The sequence below is a fragment of the Taurulus bubalis genome (genome assembly GCF_910589615.1).
Source record: "Taurulus bubalis genome assembly, chromosome: 3".
Classification (NCBI taxonomy): domain Eukaryota; kingdom Metazoa; phylum Chordata; class Actinopteri; order Perciformes; family Cottidae; genus Taurulus; species Taurulus bubalis.
The window spans coordinates 15,247,094-15,269,991 of NC_136591.1; the positions used below are offsets into that span (position 1 = coordinate 15,247,094).

The 22,898-nt window shown below is 42.8% G+C and overlaps 2 protein-coding genes across 2 annotated transcripts; one reads left to right on the plus strand and one right to left on the minus strand.

Annotated features, from left to right (window-relative positions):
* Positions 1 to 1,814: 1,814 nt before the first annotated feature.
* On the plus strand, positions 1,815 to 4,283 carry ing2 (inhibitor of growth family, member 2; the record flags this gene model as incomplete). The annotated part of the gene is made up of 2 exons (XM_079215293.1): positions 1,815 to 1,959; positions 3,288 to 4,283. The coding sequence occupies 2 exons, from the start codon at positions 1,815 to 1,817 to the stop codon at positions 3,986 to 3,988; spliced, it is 846 nt and encodes a 281-aa protein (XP_079071419.1). The 3' UTR covers positions 3,989 to 4,283.
* Positions 4,284 to 14,536: 10,253 nt separating this feature from the next.
* On the minus strand, positions 14,537 to 17,733 carry rwdd (RWD domain containing 4; the record flags this gene model as incomplete). The annotated part of the gene is made up of 6 exons (XM_079215666.1): positions 17,591 to 17,733; positions 16,803 to 16,883; positions 16,489 to 16,598; positions 15,813 to 15,963; positions 15,542 to 15,632; positions 14,537 to 14,619 (listed from the first exon to the last, which is right to left on the minus strand). The coding sequence occupies exons 1-6, from the start codon at positions 17,612 to 17,614 to the stop codon at positions 14,537 to 14,539; spliced, it is 540 nt and encodes a 179-aa protein (XP_079071792.1). The 5' UTR covers positions 17,615 to 17,733.
* Positions 17,734 to 22,898: the final 5,165 nt, after the last annotated feature.

Below are 22,898 nucleotides of genomic sequence, written 5' to 3' on the forward strand. Positions count from 1 at the left end.
CAAAAAACAAACGTAGATCCATTCAGGCTAATGTGTAGTTTGCATATTGAAATGTGAAATATAGAAAACTGATAAGCATTAGGCAACATTGATTGATTATTAAAGCTATGTTTCCAAACTCATGAAGTCACAACAAATAAAACCCCTTTTGTAAAGACATATCAGGCAAGGAGTAACTAATGAACATCACCATTCAGTTGCATTATGGGAAGCATAGTTTTTTGTAGCTTAGCCCATGCTTGGGGACTAAAAGTCACAATATGTCACCCTCTGTTCCTCAATTTTTTAAATATATGTATATATATATAGATATTGAGATTGAGATTGTGAAGTCCCTGTACCTGGGTGTTCACTTGAACAACAAACTGGACTGGTCCGACCACGCACACGCACTTTACAAAAAGGGACAGAGCAGACTTTTTCTGCTATGGAGACTGATGTCTTTTGGGGTGCAGGGAGCACTCCTGAAGACCTTCTTTGACTCTGTAGTGGCATCAGCCATCTACTATGGCGTGGTCTTCTGGTGCAGCAGCATCACGGCAACTGACAGGAGGAGACTGGACAAACTGGTGAGGAAGGCCAGCAGCGTGCTTGGGCGTCCTCTGGATACTGTGGAGGTGGTGGGGGACAGGAGGATGATGACTAAGCTCTCGTCCATGAGGAACCACGCCTCCCACCCCATGCAGGACACTCTGGCAGCGCTGCATAGCTCCTTCAGTCACCGGCTGATTCACCCCCGATGTCTGAGGGAGAGGTATCGCAAGTCTTTTCTTCCTGCTGCTGTCAGGCTGCACAATAACACTTTGATACTTGAACACTTTAATTCATTCACCTGGAGCAATATCTAATACGTACAATTCATACTTTTTTTTAATATACTTTTTTTTATTTTGTACTCAATATTGTACTTAATATTCTTCTTACTGCTTTTTTATTTTGTTTTTATTACTGTTTAACTGTTTATTTATATTACTTGATTTTGATCTTTTTATCTACTTGTGAGCAATGCTGCTGTAATCCTGTAATTTCCCCACTGCGGGACTAATAAAGGATTATCTTATTTTATCTCGTATTTTATATATATTAATGTGTCTTTTAAATCCCTCTTTGTTATGGAAATTAAATAATGAATTGCTAGAATACTATTTTAAGACATACAAATAATGTATTGTTCTGATATGTTAAGTGAAATGCCCAATGTGTGCACAAATATAGAACAAAATGCCAGCAACACCACCAAAAAATCCCAAGAGAAATCATCAGAGAAGATTGACTGGAAGACAGGAAGTTCATGTTCAGTTGATAAGCATGATGCAAGTACATTTATAATGTGTAAACATTGCAGTAAAACAGGTTTATGTTGAATCCAAGTTCGAAAAAAAACAATCATTAAAATTATGAATAAATAAACACATAAAAAACACTTATGCTGCTGTTCTGCCTTAATATGAAACACAAATATAATATGAAATATAAATTTGGTCTCTGTCTGAACCACGGCCGCTCTTTGTTTTCAATTTCCCCATTGGTTTAATTTCCCGGGAAAACTGTTACGATAATGAGGGTACTCTCTGCCAATCCCGACGCCGCAAACACAATTGGGCCCGCCTCCGGTGACGACAAATAAGAGGAAACTGTACAATACCATAAAAGGAAAATACTCCCGCATGCGCAGTGGCCTGAGTTTTGTTTGAAGTGAACTGCTGCCTGGGACTGCCCTACAAGCTGCAAAGTCGCCAAGCATTTGATTTTAACAGTATATATTTTCACATTTCCTGCATATTCTTTTCGTGCCTCTATGCATCGTAAAGACGATGTTAGGCCACCACTACCCAAATGCCGACAAGTCGCAACAACTGGTCAACTATGTGGAGGATTATCTGGAATGTGTGGAGTCCCTGCCTTTGGACATACAAAGAAATGTTTCTCTGCTTCGAGAAATTGATGCAAAGTATCAAGGTACTGTGTTTACGTGTTTTTATCATTCATTACAACTGCGTGTATACAATTAGCGAACATTAACTGCAGTCTGGCAGGGTGTGTTGAAATGGTGGAGCAGGCGCGAGCCTTGTGTTCCCATTTTGCAAAAACTGAGCGTCCCTTGTTCAAATATCTCACGTTACTCCGATAAACAGTACTGTTGCGAACTGGAATCTGTATAAATACAAAGGCGAGCCACTCGGTAAATGGGCAGGTCAGCCAGCCGTCAGTTAGCATACCCTGGGTGCGCTCCGGAACGTTTGGTCTGTGACACCAAACTCAATGAGAGAATTCAATGAGAGAATTCGGATATTGGTTATTTTCTTACACACATGCATTATGACCCGATAGGAGATGTGGATTGAGTACTTGGTGTCCGATATCAAATTCGGCTTCAACAGAATTCCAAAAAAAGCACCGAAAGATAATAAAATCTCAACTTTTCTAACAGGTACACACTGCCGCCCACCGCGGCTCTTCCGCGGAGGATTATTGTGCGAATAGTCGGGCAAACAACGAACCCACTCGGGCATTTATTTGAACACAACGCTGCTTGGTGTGCATACTGTACGCCGAAGCTCGGACCGCAGAGCACGGACGCGGAGAAGACAATACACGGTGTTCATTGAGGTGTGAATCATTGCTCGAGAACCATGGTGAACATACACCGCCGTGTTTTTTAAATGAGAAAAAAACAAAACAATCCTCATGGATGCTTTATGTTGACGCAGGGTTAACGGCGGCTAACAACAACCCTCCGCTAGCAACACTTTTCCGCGACACCGACATGTACCGACAACATGAAGGACTCGTTGCATTTGGACATTTTGAAGCGAGATTAAACTCTCCGAGCGTCGGCACAGCGTCTGCAGCTCCGCTCCGCTCCGTCGAGTGAGAGTCGCAGAGCCGGATAGCTGCTCCTCTAGGCAACCCCTTTCCGCATCGCACTGACGTCATTTCCTGTAAGCAGGAACTCACTGCGGCTGAGCGCTCCTCCTCCTGAGGGTTTAAAGCAGTTGGCACCGGCAGCGCTCTGGATAGTGTTCCTCGATGCCCGAGTTGCATGCTGGACTTTAATTGTGCATAAACTCCTGCTGGTCCATCCAAACAGAGCACAGGGACCCTCCCCCTTTCATTAGATGAACACACTCCTCAGTCTGTCAAGGAACTGCGAGAGAAACACTTAAAAAAACATTCTTAATGCTTATTTCTTATTGTATGTGTTATATGTATTTTTTATTTATTTGTGAAGTATCTCCTGTGTCATTAATTAGTAAAACTCCTTGTCTTTGTATTCTGCTTTGCAGAGGTGCTGAAGGAGGTTGATGAAGTGTTTGAGAAGTACAAAGGTGAGCAGGACGCAGCTCAGAGGAAGCGACTGCAGATCCAGCTGCAGAGAGCGCTCATAGTCAGCCAGGAGCTGGGCGACGAGAAGATCCACGTGGTGACCCAGATGACGGAGCTGGTGGAGAACCGCTCCCGCCAGATGGACTCACACTCCCTCTGCCTCCAGGAGCCCAGCGAGGCTGAGCGGCTCACGACGGAGCGCCGCACCAGCGTCCAGGACTCTCCGGCACCCGAGCGCACGTCGGCTCGTCGGCCGCGACGCCAGCGCAACAGCGAGAGCCGCGACTCCAGCCACCCGTCGGCCAACGGCTCCCTGGTGGACGACCCGGTGGAGGAGCTGTCCATCCCTCCGCCCCGGGAGAAGAAGTCCAAGTCCGCGAAGAAGAAAAAGCGCAAGGCCAAACAGGAACGGGACGCCTCGCCGGTCGACTTCGCCATCGACCCCAACGAGCCCACCTACTGCCTCTGCGAGCAGGTGTCGTACGGCGAGATGATCGGCTGCGACAACGACCAGTGCCCCATCGAGTGGTTCCACTTCTCCTGCGTGGGGCTGACCTACAAGCCCAAGGGCAAGTGGTACTGCCCCAAATGCAGAGGGGACCACGAAAAGACCATGGACAAAAGCCTTGACAAAAACAGAAAAGACCGCAGGTCCAGGTAGTGACCCGTCTTCAGCCGCCCCTCACTCGTCTGGAAGATGTCTTCAGCCTGAGGGCTGAGACCATCAGCCGTAGTTGATAACAGTCCTCGTGATGTTGTAAGAGCACAATGGAACACCATTAGTAGCAGCGCTTCTTATTAATCAAGGACAAGTTGTGATTGAACTTGTGCTGTTACATCACTGATTGTTCCTCTGGCTATAGGGAGTCCAGCTGCTGCAGGAACCATCAGCCTGAAGCTGCCATCTTCCTCAAGTCAGACTATTTTTATTTACTTAAAGAAAAAAAGAAAGCATCTTTTGGTTTCCTATCCCCTTTTCATTCTGGACAAGGTCCTATTTAAAAAGGAGATCCTGCTAAAGATTTTTTTTTTTCCCATCAGTTATGGCCAATCAACCCCCCCCGCCCCCGCCTTTATTTTAACTTTCTTAACAGAACGCAATTCATTTGAAATCGGTGTCCGTCTCTATAAAATAACGGCTTGTAGAGAATAACCTCCAGATGTAATATGTTTACAAGAGATTGATATTTAATAGAGGAGATGATTGTTGATGGGACACTGGAATAGGACGTCATGTTTGTGGACTCAATGTTTTCACTATCACTATTGTGTAAATGTCTTTTTATATTCATTAAAACAAAGTATAGTCATTCGGTCACTGTTCAGTTGTCTTTTCTCCGTCGCCATGAAGCACGCAACAAGTTTCTGAACCAATCAGGACAGTCTGCTGCGCCAGGAGCCAAGATGGTTGTTCACATCAATATTCTTCTTTTAGCCACAGGAGCCATTTTCCTCCGACTGGCATTGTTGGTCACCAGTTAGTCCAACACTGAGTGAAATATCCACTTAGGAGTTTACTAGATGGCTCAAAGAGACATTCATCATTGTCATATTATCTATTTATAAGGACAAAACCACCTGATCTAAACCTAAGTATTGTGATGAGTTGTTCCTCTTTAACAACTCCACTCAACTCATTGAAGAAGTGTCTAATATGCTAATATTTAGTTAATTATCACTGCTAAATGTAAGGCTCTAGAGGTGATTATTGCAGACATAAATAATGCAACATGTTCATGAATTTTGCCGCTTTAATGAGTATGTGTAATAAGTTGCGTACAAGTGTGTAAGCATACTGCCCTACAGCCTCTTAGCTGCAGTCCAGATTTTAGTTGAATAGTTGTCAAACTAAGCAGAGGCTTTATTAAACCTTTACAACTGTCAATCCTGGTCATATGGGACCAAACTTAAAAAACGAGAGGATTATTTGGTGGACACTAAACATCGCACGCATTGCTTTGAAGAGCGAATATTTGATACATTTATGTATCCACCAAGTATGACCAAATCATGAGTGGATTTTCTCAGTAGGAGACAAATGTAATTCATTTTCATGTGTGTATACAGACTCTATTATGACACGTTGTATGAATCAATTCAATTCAATTTATTTTGTAAAGCCCAAAATCACAAATCCAACAAATGCAGGAAAGGACTGTACAATAAAAAGAAAAAAAGACTATATGGAGAGGCATATAGAGTGAGCTAACCCAAATTGCAATAAACCTAGTCACTTCAGCTCTCTGTGTTTACTTTTTCTTTACTTAAAAATTAGACTCAATTCCATTTACCTCTTTTAATCCAACCCTTATCTAGACTGCACTGATTTCACTTTCTGGAAAGTGTGAAAGCACGACACCTTAATGTGAAAGAGCCGAGAGGAAACCGTTGTTTTAGCACCAGATTGTGAAGACAAACACACACGTCAGTCACATGATTGAAGCCCAAATAGATCGTTCACTCCTTCATTGGAGCTTTGAATAACTTCCAGTTGTGTTTGCTACCTGACAGCAGGACGGCTCTGGTTCCTCCCTCGGTCACGTGAAGCCTACTGGAGACGTCTAGCGACGGGTTACATAGCCACAGATGCTCCTGGAGTTTCTCTTGAAGGGGCCCCACACCTTCAGTCTGTCAGGGCCAACACTCATTATTATAAATGTGAAGGCAAACTGAGGACATAATCCCTTCTTGGGCTTGTCTTGCTAGCTGTGAACACACATCAGCTGTTTTCTCTATAGAGTTGTATCTCTCTCCTCCAGCCTCCTCTCGGTCGCTCCAGCCTGACGGCTCTCTGTTCGGAGCTCCCGCGGCATCACTGAGGGACCACAACTCAAAGTTACTGATAGCTACAGGACCAGCCCGATAGATATTAGTAATAACAAGAGCATCACTTGTTTATTTATTTATATTAAAGAAAGGGTCGTAAACATGTATCTGTGTGTTATGTCCCTTTATTATGACAAACAAATATACGTCTATACAAATATGAAGAAAACCCTCCACAGTGAGGAACCCTGTAGCGATTTGGACAGACTATCTACGTGTTTTCTGTCACTTTATGCGTTTACATAAAAATAAATAATAAGGTTTATTTTCTGAACACGTGTCCTGCCACTTCCCATCACTACTCATCAGGAGGTTCTGGCTTTAAACACGTATGCCATCAGAATACTTTGATAAGTAACTCATAAAATCCCACACAAAGTGGCTTCAGGGATTCTGTCCAGAATGGAATTTGCATTCATAAGTAAGCTCAGAATGAAGATTAGGTTGGTGTAAAAGAGTACCAGCATGAGATCTCCCTCTCCCACTGAGTAAAATGTCAATGTTGTTGCCATGTCACGGAGAAGACGATGAGGGCCAATGTGTGTTCCAGCTCACGTGTCGTCCCATCGGGCTGCAGGTCTGCACAGGAGCGACTCTCTGTGGGACGGCGCGATCAAGCCGTTGATCCAGATCCAACAGGACCAGATGGGCTCTGGAACGACAGACATTTGGCTTTATTAACTTACTTAAAAAAACATTTTTTATTCAGTTCAGTTCATGTGAACATGTTGTACATTTTACTGACTTTTTAGTTTTTTGAAGATCAGTTTTTCCCAGTAACTTTGTGAAGTATCCCTATCTTTGCAGACTTTTCACACGCCGGATTGACCCTCACCGGGTCTCTGATAGGCCAGGAGAGTCCGCCCGTCCTCCAGCAGAAATGACTCATTTCAGGAAGAACGCAGCCCCACCCGCCCCCATCACCCTGCGTGACACCCCCGTCGACGCTGTGGAGACCTTCCGCTTCCTGGGCTCCATCATTAGCTCAATAGGAGCTGAACATCAGCTCCATCACTAAGAAAGCCCAGCAGAGGATGTTCGTCCTGATGCAGCTGAAGAAATTCAACCTGCCAAAGACAATGATGGTGCACTTCTATACTGCCATCGTTTAGTCCATCCTCTGCTCCTCCATCATCGTCTGGCATGCTGCAGCCACTGCCAAGGACAAGGCCAGGCTGCAGCGCATCATCCGCTCTGCTGAGGTGGTGATTGGCTGCAATCTGCCGTCTCTCCAGGACTTGTTTGCTTCCAGGACTCTGAAGCGAGCAAGGAAGATTGTCGCAGACTCCTCACACCCTGGACATAAACTGTTCGTGTGGCTTCCATCTGGCAGGAGGCTGAGGTCCATCAGGACCAAGACCTCACGCCACATTAATAGTTTTTTCCCGTCGACAGTCGGGCTCAACAACAGAGCCTGGGTCCCCCACTGGCTGACCCTGTCACCCCCAAGACTATTTCCTACCGGTCACTCCTGCACATCCCTTCACACTTCATATTTAAATATACATGTCACTTTAACAGTAACATTACACTTTAACATACACATACAGAACACTTGTTTACATTACTGTTATCTGTTTGTCTGAGCACTTATAAAAGTTAAGTAAACTATACTTCATTTAATATCTATTGCACAGTTGTTGTTGATTGTCTAGTCAAGTCTAATGTTATGCACCTTCCGCCAAGAACAATTCCTTGTTTGTGTAAACATACCTGGCGAATAAATGGTTCTGATTCTGATTCATGCTGAGGACAGGGAGTAACTGGGATGCAGTCTGTCTCCTCACGTAGCTCCGCTTTATCAAACATAGACTAGGAGCAGAGTCTGGAAGGTCCGCCATGAGGGGGTTTGGTTAGCTCACTAACAGGAAACAGGAATGTAAAGACGTGTTAACTGACCTTTTGTTAGAGGTCTGTAATATAAGAAGAAGTGGACGTGGTCACTGTGACATCACACGTTGGTTTGTAGACTGCTGTTTTGAAGCCTTTAGTTCAGCATTTTGGTTGTCGCCATATTGACACAAGATGATAATAATAATAATAATAATAATAATAATAAACTTTTAAGCAACCAAAATGTTATGATTACGTTTCATGAACTGAAAAAACTCCCAGACTAGACAACACCATGGTAGAGACCTGTCAATCACCTTGTAGCCCCACCTCAAAGCATACCCTGCTTTGTGGTCTGTTTGACGCTAAATGGACCATAATTTACTAAATGAACATCATGCTGTATTGAAGAAGACTTGAAACTAGAGATTAAGACCATAAACTCATGTTTACAATGTTTACTGAGGGAATAAATCCAGAGAGAAGTAGAGTCATTTTCTCATATATAGACTCCATCAAAAGCGGATGTTACAACCGTACTAATACAATCAGATCTCCCCCTGAAGGCCAGAATGCAAGTTTAAAGCACTTCCTCATTGGCTTCACCTTTCAGAACCAGAGTTTGCTGACTAGTCTCGAAAAACATTGAGACTGAATCAGAGTACAAAAGGATCAAACGTAGACCAAACACTGAACTCAAAATGGGCCGATGAATATATATCCAAAAGGACGTCAAAAAGAGCGAGACCTGGAATGCATGGGAAGGGGCTCCTGTCTGTAAAGATGTACAGTTTGAAGTCAGGGCCTCTGTAGGGGCCACGCTCCTGGTCAAATTCCACAAACACACCGTCCCAGCTCTGATGACCTGCCAGCAGAGGGCGCCAGACTCCATCAAAGGAGGATGTTACAACTACTAATCTGGACTGCATGCTTCCTCAAAGGCTATCCTGATGCAAAACATATTCTAAAATATCATGCAGTGCTTGCCCCACTCTATTCTCCTCAGGGTGTCAGTAAATCAAAGGAACATTATAATTACTCACTGATACCAAGCACATACAGTTTGGTGTTAGATTTGGGACCGACATAATAAATTAAACTATGAGCAAATTATTTCGTCTCACGGGGCGCTGACATTTCTTATCCCTCACCCTCTGTCTGGAACCTGCTTTATATTAAAAAGACTTGGGAATCTCTCTTTCTACAAAAGTACATACAAAGTACAGAGAGTCAGCAGTAATACCAGACTGACATGTTGCATTTACGATTTACAGAGAGTTGTGTCCAACAGTGTACAATTAATATGCAGGTAGAATCACCATTCATAAAGTTGTTAGTGTTTATTAAAAAGTCCTGTTTTAAGCCCAGAGTGGACAGATGTTTGTGTAAAAAATATTTCTTCTACCTCGGATATCATCTGTTGGTCAGAGGGCAGGTTGTGATAAAGGTTAGGTTGAATCAAACCCAAATATCTGCTCCCACATCACGTGATCACATCACATGATGAAAGTATCAAATATCGACTGACCTCCTATGTGCTTGTGGATGTTATAGGTCAGAGCCTGCAGGTCACTGATCATCTACATGTCTCAAGGGAAGAGTATTATATCCAGACATGAGGGTAACAGTAGGAAGATCTTTTCCTTTTTCATCTTGTGTTTTCGAATACAAACTAGAAATGTGGAGAATAAAGTTGAAATGTGGAGAATAAAGTTGAAATGTTGAGAAAAAAAGTCATTAACTGTCATTAATTAATGGCAAGCATAAAAAAATAATAATCAAGGGACGAAAATGTTAATTATTCTTTACATTTGTATTTTGAGAATTAAGTTGAAATACTAACTAATTTAGAAATATAGCGCTGAGATTTTGAGAGAAAAATCAATCTATATTGACATTTCATAATAACATTTGGACTTCTGGAAACGCAAATATTCTTCCCCAGGCTTCATTCCCCATAAGTCTTCAGTCCAGGGGAGGTACCACGGGTCCTGAAAGATTTAAATTCAGATGTAATTAACTACCCACTCATGAACATATTATATGTGATTTTTCTTCTCAGCAATTTATTCCTCCAACAACATATTTGTTTAGATTTGCAAATCATTGAAATCCCTGCACCCCATCCTTTACTTCAGAAACATCCACTTGTTGTAGGACTTTTATAAATATGTACTTTTTGTACAGACCGAATGCACGCACGCACGCACGCACACACACACACACACACACACACACACACACACACACACACACACACACACACACACACACACACACACACACACACACACACACACACACACACACACACACACACACACACACACACACACACACACACACACACACACACACACACACACACACACACAGAGCTGAGTGAAGCCTGCATAGGGTTCTGGTGGCGTGTACCTGAAGAAGAGCAGCAGGCATCTTCAGTCGTCTCTACAGCGCTGAGCTGAGCGGAGAGGACAGACAGCACAGCTCCTCTGGTCTCAAACACAGAGAGTACACTTCAAAGAACAGAAAAAGAAAAGCATTATAGAACACTGACAAACTTTTACTGCTCGCCCAAGTTAGACAGAGTGAACAAACACATACTGCTGGCCTATTTTCATTCCAACTAATCTGGCAAGTAGAACAATGTATTATTTCTGATCAGAATCAGAAATCAGAAACCGTTTATTGCCAGGAATGTTTACACAAACGAGAAATTTTGCTAGGCGGAAGGTGCATACATTAGACCAGTGATTTTCAACCACTGTGCCGCGGCACACCAGTGTGCCGTGAGAGATCGTCAGGTATGCCGTGGGAAAATCTCCAATTTCATTTAATCGGTGCCAAAAAAATATTATTTAGTTGCCGCAAATAATTTTCCATTGTTGAGCATCTGAGCCTACAATATAGTGGCTGGCCTAGTAATTAAATACTCTTCCATGCCAGTAGGTAGCACAATAAGTACCTACCATATATGCTGTATTATGCTACAATGTGACATTTTGCAACTGTTTTGGTTGTTGGTGTGCCGCAGGATTTTTTTTTTGTCGAAAATGTGCCACGGCTCAAAAAAGGTTGGAAAACACTGCATTAGACATGACGTCAGACGAGACAAACAATCAACAGTCAACGACAACAACAGTGCAATGATGTTTAAATCAAGTATAAGATAAAGTGCTCAGACAAACAGATAACGTTAAAGTAAGTGTATGTTAAAGTGACATGTGTGTTTAAGTTAAAGTGTATGTTAAGTGGCATTAGTGTTTAAATATGATGTGGGCAGGGGAGTGACCGGTAAGAAGAAAGAAAAGAAAGAAAAATAGTACGAAAAATAGTCCTGGGGTGGAAAAATAAATGATCAACAAACGAGGGCTGGTGGTTGCTGGTAATACAAGACGACCGGGAAGGTAATAATAATTCAGTGTGAAGCTCATAAGTGACAGTGGAAAGCTGATCAAAAGTGAACAAACTGTACATGGCGGTGCTACAGCTCCAGAATGAGATTGGATCTTACTTTCATCCATCTGATGACAGGAAGTCCAATATTCATTTTTCTTTTAACTCCGTTTTTGGTCTCCAACAACTCCTGAGAAAAATGTTGCTTTAGCTGCTTAATGCTCCACTATGTTCACAAGCTACTTTAACCGTGTCTGTCTGCCGTTTGCTGCTGAGCACCTTGACTAGATGAAGACCACCAGCAGCTGTGAGTGGTCCTTGTTACTATGGGAACGTCCATTGAGTCGCTCTCTGAACCTCTCTCCTTGAAACACCAAGTGAGACATTTGCATCATCAGTTTCTTAAATGGTTTTAAGCTCTTGGTGTTTTATACAATACACACGTTTTGTTTCCTTTCCTGGAGTGCTACATATCCAAATTATCTTGATGTTTGGATCCTAAAATCTAGAAAATATTTTTTCTAAAGTCGGTATCATTACTATAGTTTGAAATATAATCATATTTACAAGCTTCCTTACAGACATAAGGTCAAAAATAAATCTAGTTCTTCATTAAGAGGGCTAGGGTGTAGCATTTCAGGGGATCTATTAGCAGAAATGAAATATAATATTCATAACCAAGCAGTGCATTTAGCAGAAGTCTAACCTGCAGAATGTCCCATGTGGACTATAAGCATTCTGTCCCAAAACCTCAGGCTTCCATCTGATTCACTGGTGACACCCAGGGGTCCTCTCTGAACCCTCCCAGGGCCGTCACATTGGTCAAGTGACCTGGTTAATAAACACACCCTCATTGAATGACATTCTTTCATTATAGAGTTATAGCATGCAGTTGCAAGTATGCTAACCTGCACATCAATGTAGCAACAATACACAACGGTGTACTTTCATTACAGTGGGTTTGAGTATCTTTAGTACTCTGTGTATTTAGTCAAATACATTTTCTTCAAATAGCCCAACATCACAAATCACAAAAGTGCCTCATAGGGCTTTACAATCTGTACATGTACTATACCCTCGAGTCAGATAAGAAAACACGTACCCAAAAGCTTTCATGCTGAAAGAGTTTAAAGAAAACTCTGGAAAAGCAATAGAGCAGAGCAGGACAGTATATACAGTTTATGACGTGTTACCTGCCAGCAGGGTGTGTTGGGGGCCTCCTGGGGCCAGCAAGCCGGTAGAGGAGGGCAGCAACACAGGCAGGAAGGACTGGACTGGGTGCACTGTCCTTCAATCAGAGGATCTGCGGTTCGATCCCGGCTCCGCTAGTCCATGTTGATGTGTCCTTTACAACACTTGACCCCAAAATGCTCCCGTACAGTGTGTGAATGTTAGCTAGTCCTGATGGGCAGGTGGCACCATAGCTAGTGCTATCGATGTATGAATGGGCTTTGAGCGGTCGGAAGACTAGAAAAGCTCTATGCAAGTACAGGTCTAGTAGAGCACGGAGGTGGCTGAAGTTCAGCGGGTCACCTGGGTCAGAAACAAGACTTAGAGATCACTAACTACTGGAGCTCCACAAACTCTCTTGAGTTACTGAAGAATGATACAAAACCCTTTTCTCTCCAGGTTTTTTTCACATGTTGAAGAGAGCATCCTGGGTATCTACAGAGAACGATTCTTTTAGGTTCCTTTAAATATTCATCATTCTTTTTAAATTATAATTACACTTAGCAGTTAATTCTTGACCCAATCTGAAGATATTTCGTGACAAACTGCAAAAACAAATAAAGTGTTTGTGTGTTGCTATAATGAAAATGTACCTGGGACTGTCAGCATATGTTTTCAGCAGTTATGTTCAGCTACCGGGAGGTTTTCTGGTCTGTCTCCAGTATTTTAGAAATGGGAGGCCAGTAGTACACATTCCCTCAGTGCAGTCTCCAATGACACATTTTTAACCAGCCTTTAAAGATAAAAAATACTGTTTGACATATTCGCTTTCCTTTTCAATTGTACTTAAATTCTGTGCCCACCTGTTTCTAATCCCCCGACCCACGTTGCCCATCACTTGTACTCAGGTACTGGAGGACGGGTTTTTACTTGAGACGATAACGTGAGTGCAAGTGGCTTTAGTTTTATTCAGTCAAGAGGCAGCTGATGTCCATCCTTGCAGAAAGCTCTCATGCCTCAAGGGCAACATTTGCAGCTCTAAAAACGATGGGATGTTTACAGACAAACCTGCGGCAAGAGAAACTAGTGACACGAATCAAATAAAGTCTCACACAATTCAAACCAAATGTAAAATAAAATCAGACAGCAGTACACCAATTAGGTAGGTAGGTATATATATATATATATATATATATATATATATATATATATATATATATTAGGAAAGAAAACTGTAGTCAACAAATGGAAACTGTGACATTTTGCGTGTTGTAAAAAATGTCTCTGCACTTTGACACATCAGCTTAGAACCACAATCCAACATTTATTTGAGCTCCAGTGCCTGAATGCTGAAAACATGGCAGTGACAGCAAGTATCTCAAGCACGCTCCACCCTGATGGATGACGGAGCAGAATATCTGAGTGCTAACCGTGTGTGAGAGAGCAACAAAAGCGATGATGTGTTGCTCTTCACCATAACGCATAAAACACAACAAGGGCTTCAAATCATTCCACTCAAAGTCTCAGTGTGGCTGGAACTGTCTGTGTGTGTGTGTGTGTGTGTGTGTGTGTGTGTGTGTGTGTGTGTGTGTGTGTCCTGAAGTCCACCGTTATCCAGCCTGCTGTAGTTCTCAGCATTGTTGAGTGTTACATGCAGAAGATGAGGGATATGAAGGCGTCTCGCCGTTGGCGGCAGCAGCAGCAGGCTGAGCTGGGTTCAGTCTTCACTGCGCCTCCTCGTACAAAGCAGCGCCGGGCGGCTGCTCTCGGCACCTATTCGTCATCTTTTCCTCCTGTTCTGCTCAACTGCAAATGGAAAAACAGTGAGACGTGGCATCGTGCGAGGATCTCAAAGAAGTTCTGTGTTCAGATGGGTTTCACTTACATGCTGGAGGATCGTCGGGCAAAAAGAAGGAGAGAAAGGCAAATTAATCAAAAGGCTTGTGATGAATGTCACCCCAGAGCTTAACACAGAATAAGTGTGTCATCTTGTGGAGGGAAGGGAAAAGTCACCTACTTTTATAACGTCAATCCAGTTCCAACCTCTTGGCAATTCCCCTTTGTGATCTGAAAGCAGAAATCATGAGGAGGGGATGTGTTATCTGTTGGATAACAACACAGTCGTGTTTTACGGATATCAAACATGTCGGGGTGGACTTTTCAGGAAATGTGGATAAAATGATCCACTGCACAATTTAATTTAACAAAATCATGCAGGAAACTAAAACCTTTCTTGGGTTTAGGTTTAAACTTGGGTTTTGACTTTTGTATCTCCGGCTGCTAGACAAAGAAATGAAAAGAAGAGTCAGTTCTGGTTGTCTACACTATTTAAGTATTTTTTTCCTTTGGTAACCCATCACCCATGGAAAGGTTTCTCTTCTTTTTATCTCAAGCTCCAAGTCTCTGCAAGTTTGTGTTCACAACATAGACGTGACATCTTGATCCTGTTGTGATCGGTGGCGGTTACAGCTGATGATGCCGTCCTGACCCACGGTGATTTATGCGTCCCCCTCAACACCGGTCGCTTCGTCAGCACTATAATCATTGTCGGCACCGTTAGTTGCTAGCCGCAGCTCAGCCATCGCCATGTGGGGGCAATTCCTCTGTGTACTGACCAACCAGATTAAGCACCTTTAAATGTTGATTTTTAAATATCTTCCAGATAAAAAAAACAGCTTTGGCTACTAATCTGATCCACCTTATTCTTTTTGAAAGTATTTATGATCCAGCATTGTTTACATCCATCCTGAATGTTTCTACCCTGCTGTCTGCTAATTAGCGAAACCATCTATTTTACCAGGCAGAACAGAGTGAGTCACCAAATCTTTATTTCACCAAGCAAAATGCTCCCATTGTAGAGGCCACCTGCTGTAAAGAAGCAGCGCTGCAACACTAGCAGGCTAATACATATAGCTTGGTTTCAATATAAGAAATGATGCCATTTGTAGTACAAACCCTGCCTTCTTGCTGTGGACACTAACTGATGTACCTGTTCTGTTGATGATCTTCCTCTTCTGAGATTTAGTCAGCTGCTCCTTCTTCTCCTTCTTCTTGCCTGTGGCAGAATCGCTGCTGGACGTCTGCAACAACAACAAGTTATTTCGTCGGACGGCTCCGGCTGTTTGTTCAAAAATCATTCAATTACAAGGCTCTTCTAAACTGATCCAGGGGAGGAAAACAAACACACCAAACCAGCAAAGAAGATGTCCAAAAATGTACCCAAGACACAGGAGTTAATCAGAGAGATGAACCAAACTGACCACAACGGTGACTACAGGCTTGTGGTTCTCCATGAGGGCCTCCTGGTTCTCCTTAGCCCACTCAAACAGAGTATACATCATGGCAGTGCCCAGGTTGGCCTCCACCTGCTCCTCCAGCTTTGACAGGATCAGCTGCTTCGTCTCTGCAGAGCTGTCGGGAAATCAGCGTAAAGGAAAGAAACACAACGACCATCATATAAAGGTATGTGCAACAACAATAAATCAATTATATTCACATTTGACAGCTTTTAGGCAGACAAATAACTCATGGATTTAGTATTTATTTCATGTTGAGAAATAGAATGTACAGAAATCTGATTAAACTGAATAAATAAAATGTTAAATACTGAAATAATTGAAAACTTTTTTTGTTCTGATGGGATGGGGTTTCTGTTGTAAGACTTAGTATTTCTTGAATCATGCTTATAGCCCTGATAGACTGCAACAATTTTGAAAATTGATCAGAATCATTTGAATGAAGAAAAAAAGAACACTGCAATGGCAAAAGGTGCCCAGTGTTTCCAGCGTTTGATGTCAGCTTCTAATCTGCCATTAGTTCTTCCAAATGTAAACCAATGCATACTACTATTAGTATTACTACTACTACTACTACTACTACTACTAATAATAATAATAATAATAATAATAATAATACAGCACTGTGCTTGCAATTTACATTCTGTTGTTGAAAAAGGCATCAAGGGAGATTTGAGGGGCTGTTTCAGGGTACAGCTCAGGCCATGTGAAGTCCAGGATGAACGCTTTGGTGTCCTCGAGCTCTCCTATCTGTTCAAACATTAAAACAGAAGGTAAGACAAGTAACTGCAACAAAGTACTTCTGAATAGCATTTAAGGCCATGAAATACAAGTGAAAACGTCTTTTCAGAGTTTTTGCTTTAATTTTATGGATGTCCTTCTGGAACAAGGTGTGGGTGAGGCACAGGTTATGGTCTGTTTTTAAAGCAGGCCGAGACAGAGGACAGTACTCACCCTAAACTGAAAGGAAATTGAACTGATTTCCTTGAAACAATCGTCCCCCTCATAGATGGAGCGAAGAGCCTCCAGCTCCATCTGTGTTTGAAGACAGAAGGTTAGTCAGATACAAGTACCTCATGACGTCAGCAACTCATCCTTACAGCTTCCGAGCACCGAACACCATTCAGAAATATAGTAAATTACACTGAACACGGTATGCAGGACCGAGCCACGACTCAAGACTCTTCACGAGATAATGGCGACCTGTTATTAGAATCGGTACACATGAACTCCTCCAGACATTGACTGACTACCGGTCAATTAACTTAACACCTAACGTAGGGTTATTACTGTTATGGTACATGGCGAAACCGATGGCTACGGTAGAACACCGGTATCTAGTTATGATAATATGCTGTCTGACAGATGACAGCCACACCGGAGGGATCCAAGGACGTCTTGAATTCAGAACCGATCTTGATTTCAAGTGTCTGCGACACGCGTTCCTCCATACATTTAAACACACTTTTGAATTGAGTCCGGCGTGACATTTACTCCGTCGCGAGCGACGCTTATCACGGCTCAAGAACAGCTAGAACGTCACGTGACGCTCCGGGCTGAGCTCCTTCACGTCGGATACAAGCGGACACGTTGACTTGTTCCGCTCTCCACTCAGGAGAAGAAGAAGAGCTGCCTCTGAGTTTGTGCCCCAGACTAACGTGAGTATGCTAGTAGCCATGCTAGCATCTAGTGGTTAGCCGCTAGCAGCAGCTAGCCTACTGCTGCATCATCACCATTCATACCTCCTGGTCCTCGTTAGCGGACATGTTCCCCGTCTGCTTATGTACGACGCCCTCTCTGGGTGGAGCTTATACGAATCCTTCGGTCAACAACCCATTTCGCTCATTAAAACTAAGATAAAAATTCCACAATTTCCCCAGCTGGTACAGCGAGTGCCGCCATGTTACACGCATGCGCAGTTAGACTCTCTTCATGAACTTTGAACCGCCTCATTAGTGGATGCAATTCTATGCTTATAGTATCGTATACTTATATTATAACCAATAATAAACTACTGTTTCATATGAAAAACATTGACAAGCTACCTCTGAAAATATGAAGAAATCGATTAAATGAAATATTAAATATATAATTGAATTAGTGGAACAGATTTGTATGCACATGGTCAGTAGCATACAATCTCTGTACATGACAAGAATAAGGGTTGTGATACCAAAGGCCAGGGTGTGATATAATCAGTGGTTTAGCTTACATTTGACCATAGCATATTCGTATTACTAAGTAAAGTGCTCAAATAAATATATCAAAAATAATATGACAACTATTGTAACTGTAACCCTTCCCCATGGGAGATTAATGTAGGCATCCCATGATGGACCAATAAAATGCCCTATATGATCAGAAATACTGGGGCTTTGTTTTTTATGTTGTGCTATTCAGTAAAACATGTGTGCGATCAAGACTGCAAATTGGATAATTTCTTTGTTACTTCATTGCATGGACTGGGATCAGTTCATAAGGAAAAAATGTGAGTGGAAATGTCTTATGAAAGCAGCAAGATGTAAAAAGATTAGATGTTCTCCCTCTGAATGGGAACAACGGAATAAGTCTGACTCAAACAGAAATTTGAAAAAGTGAAGAAACATTTATTTGAATATATCCACTGTTCATTTTATTTTATTTCATTAATTTTTTTCCCATCTATTTTTTTTTTAAAACACTCTGTGGGTGCATCTCTGGAATGAACAATTTGGCTTGAACAAATATTTTATGTACTGCTATATTAACAAAGAAGACAAAGACAATAACAGTTATTCTCTAACAAACACTTTATAAATATAATTCCAAATAATGTGTAAAAGCATCTTTGCTGAATGGGGAGCCAGTGGAGGATTTTAAGGACTTGGTGATCTCTAGTGCAAGACTTTTTTTAGTCATGCTTTTGAGACCAGATGTTGGTGTAGTGCGCCATTACAAGTAGTTTCAATTTAGTATATTAACGTTAGATTAATTTCAATTCAGTATTTTAAAATCTTGACTTTCTACCTCATACTTTGGAGTTATCATAGCATTTCAAGGTGTATTATTTTTTAAATGTCATCTTTTCTTTTCCCCTCCAGGTGGGGACAAAATGCCTACCCCAAGCGAAGGAGTTCAAGTATCTCGGGCAGTGGCGGTTCTACATGTAATTACGCCCCGGGCGAGACCCCCCTCCGTCTGTGCGTAGCCTCAAACGTAACATCTTTACACATGTCAAGAGGTTCCATACGTTACCCCAAAAGTGAAACTTAAAAGTCCGTTACAACTATGTGTTCTGGATTGAAATCAAGGCAGAGTATACTGAGATCGGCAAAAAAGCTCTGAAACCCTGCCTCCATTTCAACATCCTGTCTTTGTGAAGCGGGTTTTAATGAAGTGACAGATTGCACATAAAGGTTTAAGGTACGGAGTAGAGTCAGTAGACTGGACATAAACAACAGACGTCGGGGCTCAGTCTTTTCCTCCCGTCACCAGAGACGGACCGGCTCGTAGCAGAGAGACAAGCTCAGGGCTCCACTAATGCAGCGTCATGGTGAGTTGTATCTTTATGCATTTTATAATTGTATTTATGCCGGTCGTATTACGTCATATTTATTACGTCATATTTATTACGTCATATTTATTACGTCATATTTATTACGTCATATTTTTCGTCTACACCGTGAAGGCCGGTCCGTGAAAATATTGTCTGACACAAAACCGGTCCGTGGCTCAAAAAAGGTTGGGTACCACTGCATTAGAGTATGGTCCCATAGCCCACAGTGGATCCCCCCGCGCGCACGCCGCCGCACCCACACACACGACCCGCAGCCGGCACCCCGCGCCCCCCCCCCCCCCCCCCCAGCAAGCAGCCGCAGAGGGCGCCAACCCCCCACACAGTGCATGATAGACATTGGAAAACCGCTTCACGGCCCAGATGATTTTTTTTTTTTTTACGTGCCGCCCCCCACGTATCATGAAAAAGTGCCGCCCCGGGCGGCTGCCCGGGTCGCCCGTGCCCAAAACCGCCCCTGATCTCGGGGTCTTGTTCACGAGTGAGGGTAAGATCGAGTGGGAGATCGACAACAGGCGGATCGGTGCGGCTGCAGCAGTAAAACAGGCGCTGCACCGGGGCCGTCTTGGTGAAGAGGGAGCTGAGCTGGAAGGCAAAGCTCTCCATTTACTGGTCGGTTTACGTTCCAACCCTCACCTCACCGCCGAAATGAGCTTCCTCCGTAGGGTGGCCGGGCTCAGCCTTAGAGATAGGGTAAGGAGCTCGGACATCAGGGGGGAGCTTGGAGTTGAGCCGCTGCTCCTTCGTGTCAAAAGGAGTAAGCTGAGGTGGTTCAAGCATCTAGTCAGGATGCCTCCTGGACGCCTCCGATTAGAGGTTTTCCAGGCACGTCCAACTAGTAGGAGACCCTGGGGAAGACCGAGGACACGCTGGAGGGATTATATCTCCCGGCTGGCCTTGGAACGCCTCGGGATCCCCCAGAATGAGCTGGAAAGCGTTGCGGGTGAGAGGGAAGCCTGGGTCGGCCTGCTGAACCTGCTGCCACCGCGACCCGACCCCGGATAAGCGGCTGATAATGGATGGATGGATGGATCTTTTCTTTTCTATCAAATATGGGCTTGCATACAGTTACGTCCAACCAGTCTCGGGGTTTAAGTCTTGTGTCATTCATTCTAAAAGATATTCTTTATTGCCTTTTGCAGCTTATAAAAACAACTTAATATTATCAGAATATTCAATAAGAAATAATAATGATATTTTGCTTTGTGTATTTTGCTCTGAAAACTGCTGTGAGTGACTACACAGCAGGTTGTAGTGCAAGACAAGATCATGAAGGTTTTTATGACTGTTTTGTACTAGAATATGCTCTAACACTTTCTATACATGCATCCACACTACACAGGCGGTTGGTGCAATACTCACATAAAGTTACAGTAAGTCTAATTAGAGCCACATGTACAAGTGAATGAGATTTGATATCAACCAAAAGCACACTGACTGATGAAAGCGGAATGGTGAATGCCAGCAGCACAACTCGGTGAGGGGGAAGCAGTGATGAGTTCCACTGCAGCCAGAAATGACACACGGTGTTTGAGTTGTGATTTTGTTGATCCTCTGAGTTATCCCTCGAGGATCAAGAGAGATGAGGTCTCTGAGAAGGTTCTGGCTTCAGTGTCGATGAACAGCTATGCACCCTCGTGATAAGAGCCAAAGGTTTACTTGGTCAAAGAAGCCGGGGAAACTCAAGTGAACGTGTTCTTTTCCACATAATTGGAAGTTTAAAGACAGGACTCATAGTTGTCTTCTTATTGTTAGCAGATCCCATGAAGCATGGGTCTCAAACTCGCGGCCGCAAGCCGATATTTTGTGGCCCCCTACTTGACATCAAAGTTTAGTGTTAGTGCGGCCCGCGCGTTTTTCTCACACGCACAAAATGCAAAGTGAGAAACCTTTCTTGACTATGAAATTTAATAAATGCAAGTACAGGTCAAGGCTTAGTGATGCCCATCTTGAAGCTGTACTCAGGGTTTCCACTGTGACCTGGATCAGGGTTTCCCCTGTGACAGCGATCAGGTTCAATGTGGCTCAGCTGTATGAGCAGAAGTGCTGCCAGGTGTCTGGCAAGCAATAGAATAAAGTACAAATGTATTCAGGGATTGCATTTGTTGGTTCAGTCCAGTTTCAATAAGTTAATAAGAGAATGCACACCATGCTCTGCCGTTATGGGAAAGTACCTTTCAGTGGCACTAGAGGGCGCCCACAGCTTGCTTTTGAGAAAGTGTCCACGTTCGGAGGACTCGCTGCCTGATCTTGCAGCGCTATCTCTCTGTGGAATATTGTCACACAAACTCTAACCATCATTAGTGTGGAAAAAACAATGCTCAAATCCACAAAATTCAATTCTTCAAATTCAAAATAAAGATGACAAATGTCCTAAATGCACAAAAATATTTCCATTTCTTGTGATGGCAAAAGATATGTCTCACATAATATTTGTGATGGTGGAGTAAGTCAATACCAAAGTGAATTTTCTAATAAGGTTGATTGTTTACAAATGGTACAGTTGTGCCATTTGCAACAATTAAAAAAGTCTTGTCTTGTGTGCTCATTTATGGTTAGGATCGACTATTTTCGTGTACCATTAAATAGTGTTTCCATATTCATACAACAATAATGAACCCTTTTAAAAGGACACATTTTGCCATATCAATCAATTTTGTGATGATTTTGTTAACTGCACTCTTCCTCAACCTAACCAAACAGTTTGGTTTCCTGAACCTAACAGACTTGTTTCCAGTGAAGACATACGTTTGTAATGAGCAGAATTGACAGGTGTTACTGGCTTTCGTAGAAAAAACGACCAAAAATCATACCAGGTTGATGAAACGTTGTCCAATTTTATCCAACGTTAACATAAATGTATGACAATAACTGCAGTTTTATTTGTTCTATTTGACCATTATATAGCAAAGGGGGATGAGTGGTCGTCCCGCAACCACAAGGTAGCTGGTTCAATCCCCAGTCCCCCCCATAGCTCAAATACCGAGCTATACAATATACGGGTCTATGTGTTAATGATCTTTTCTGACGTTTGGGCTGCATTCTCTATTTCTGTGAATCTTACAGGAGAGAGGAGCCCCCCTCAGTCCAGATCGATTCGTTTGGCTCAAGCGCAGCACTCCTGCGTGCCTCCCTTTACTTCTCAATATTAACATTCACATGAAGCCAGCTCTTATGTCACTTTCAGTCCGATTTAATTCACTGGACGAGGTACAGTAATTGAAGAGAAAACCAGCGTTTCTCTCCCTCCCTGAAGCAAGTATTGAGACAAAAAGGCTCTCCATGCTAATGTGTTTGTTCTGCCAATACCAATAAAAGCTCAGGGCTGTGTTGATTTCCATAATCAACTTGGGTTTAGTATTAGTATAGTAGTAGTACAGTTCTGTGTGAGGGGTGTTTAAACGCACTAGTCGAACCATCGTGTTAGATGGGATGCATCTGGGGGTGGGGGGTATATCCGGTTGCTCAGTTGAGGAGCACAAATGTCATGAATGTCC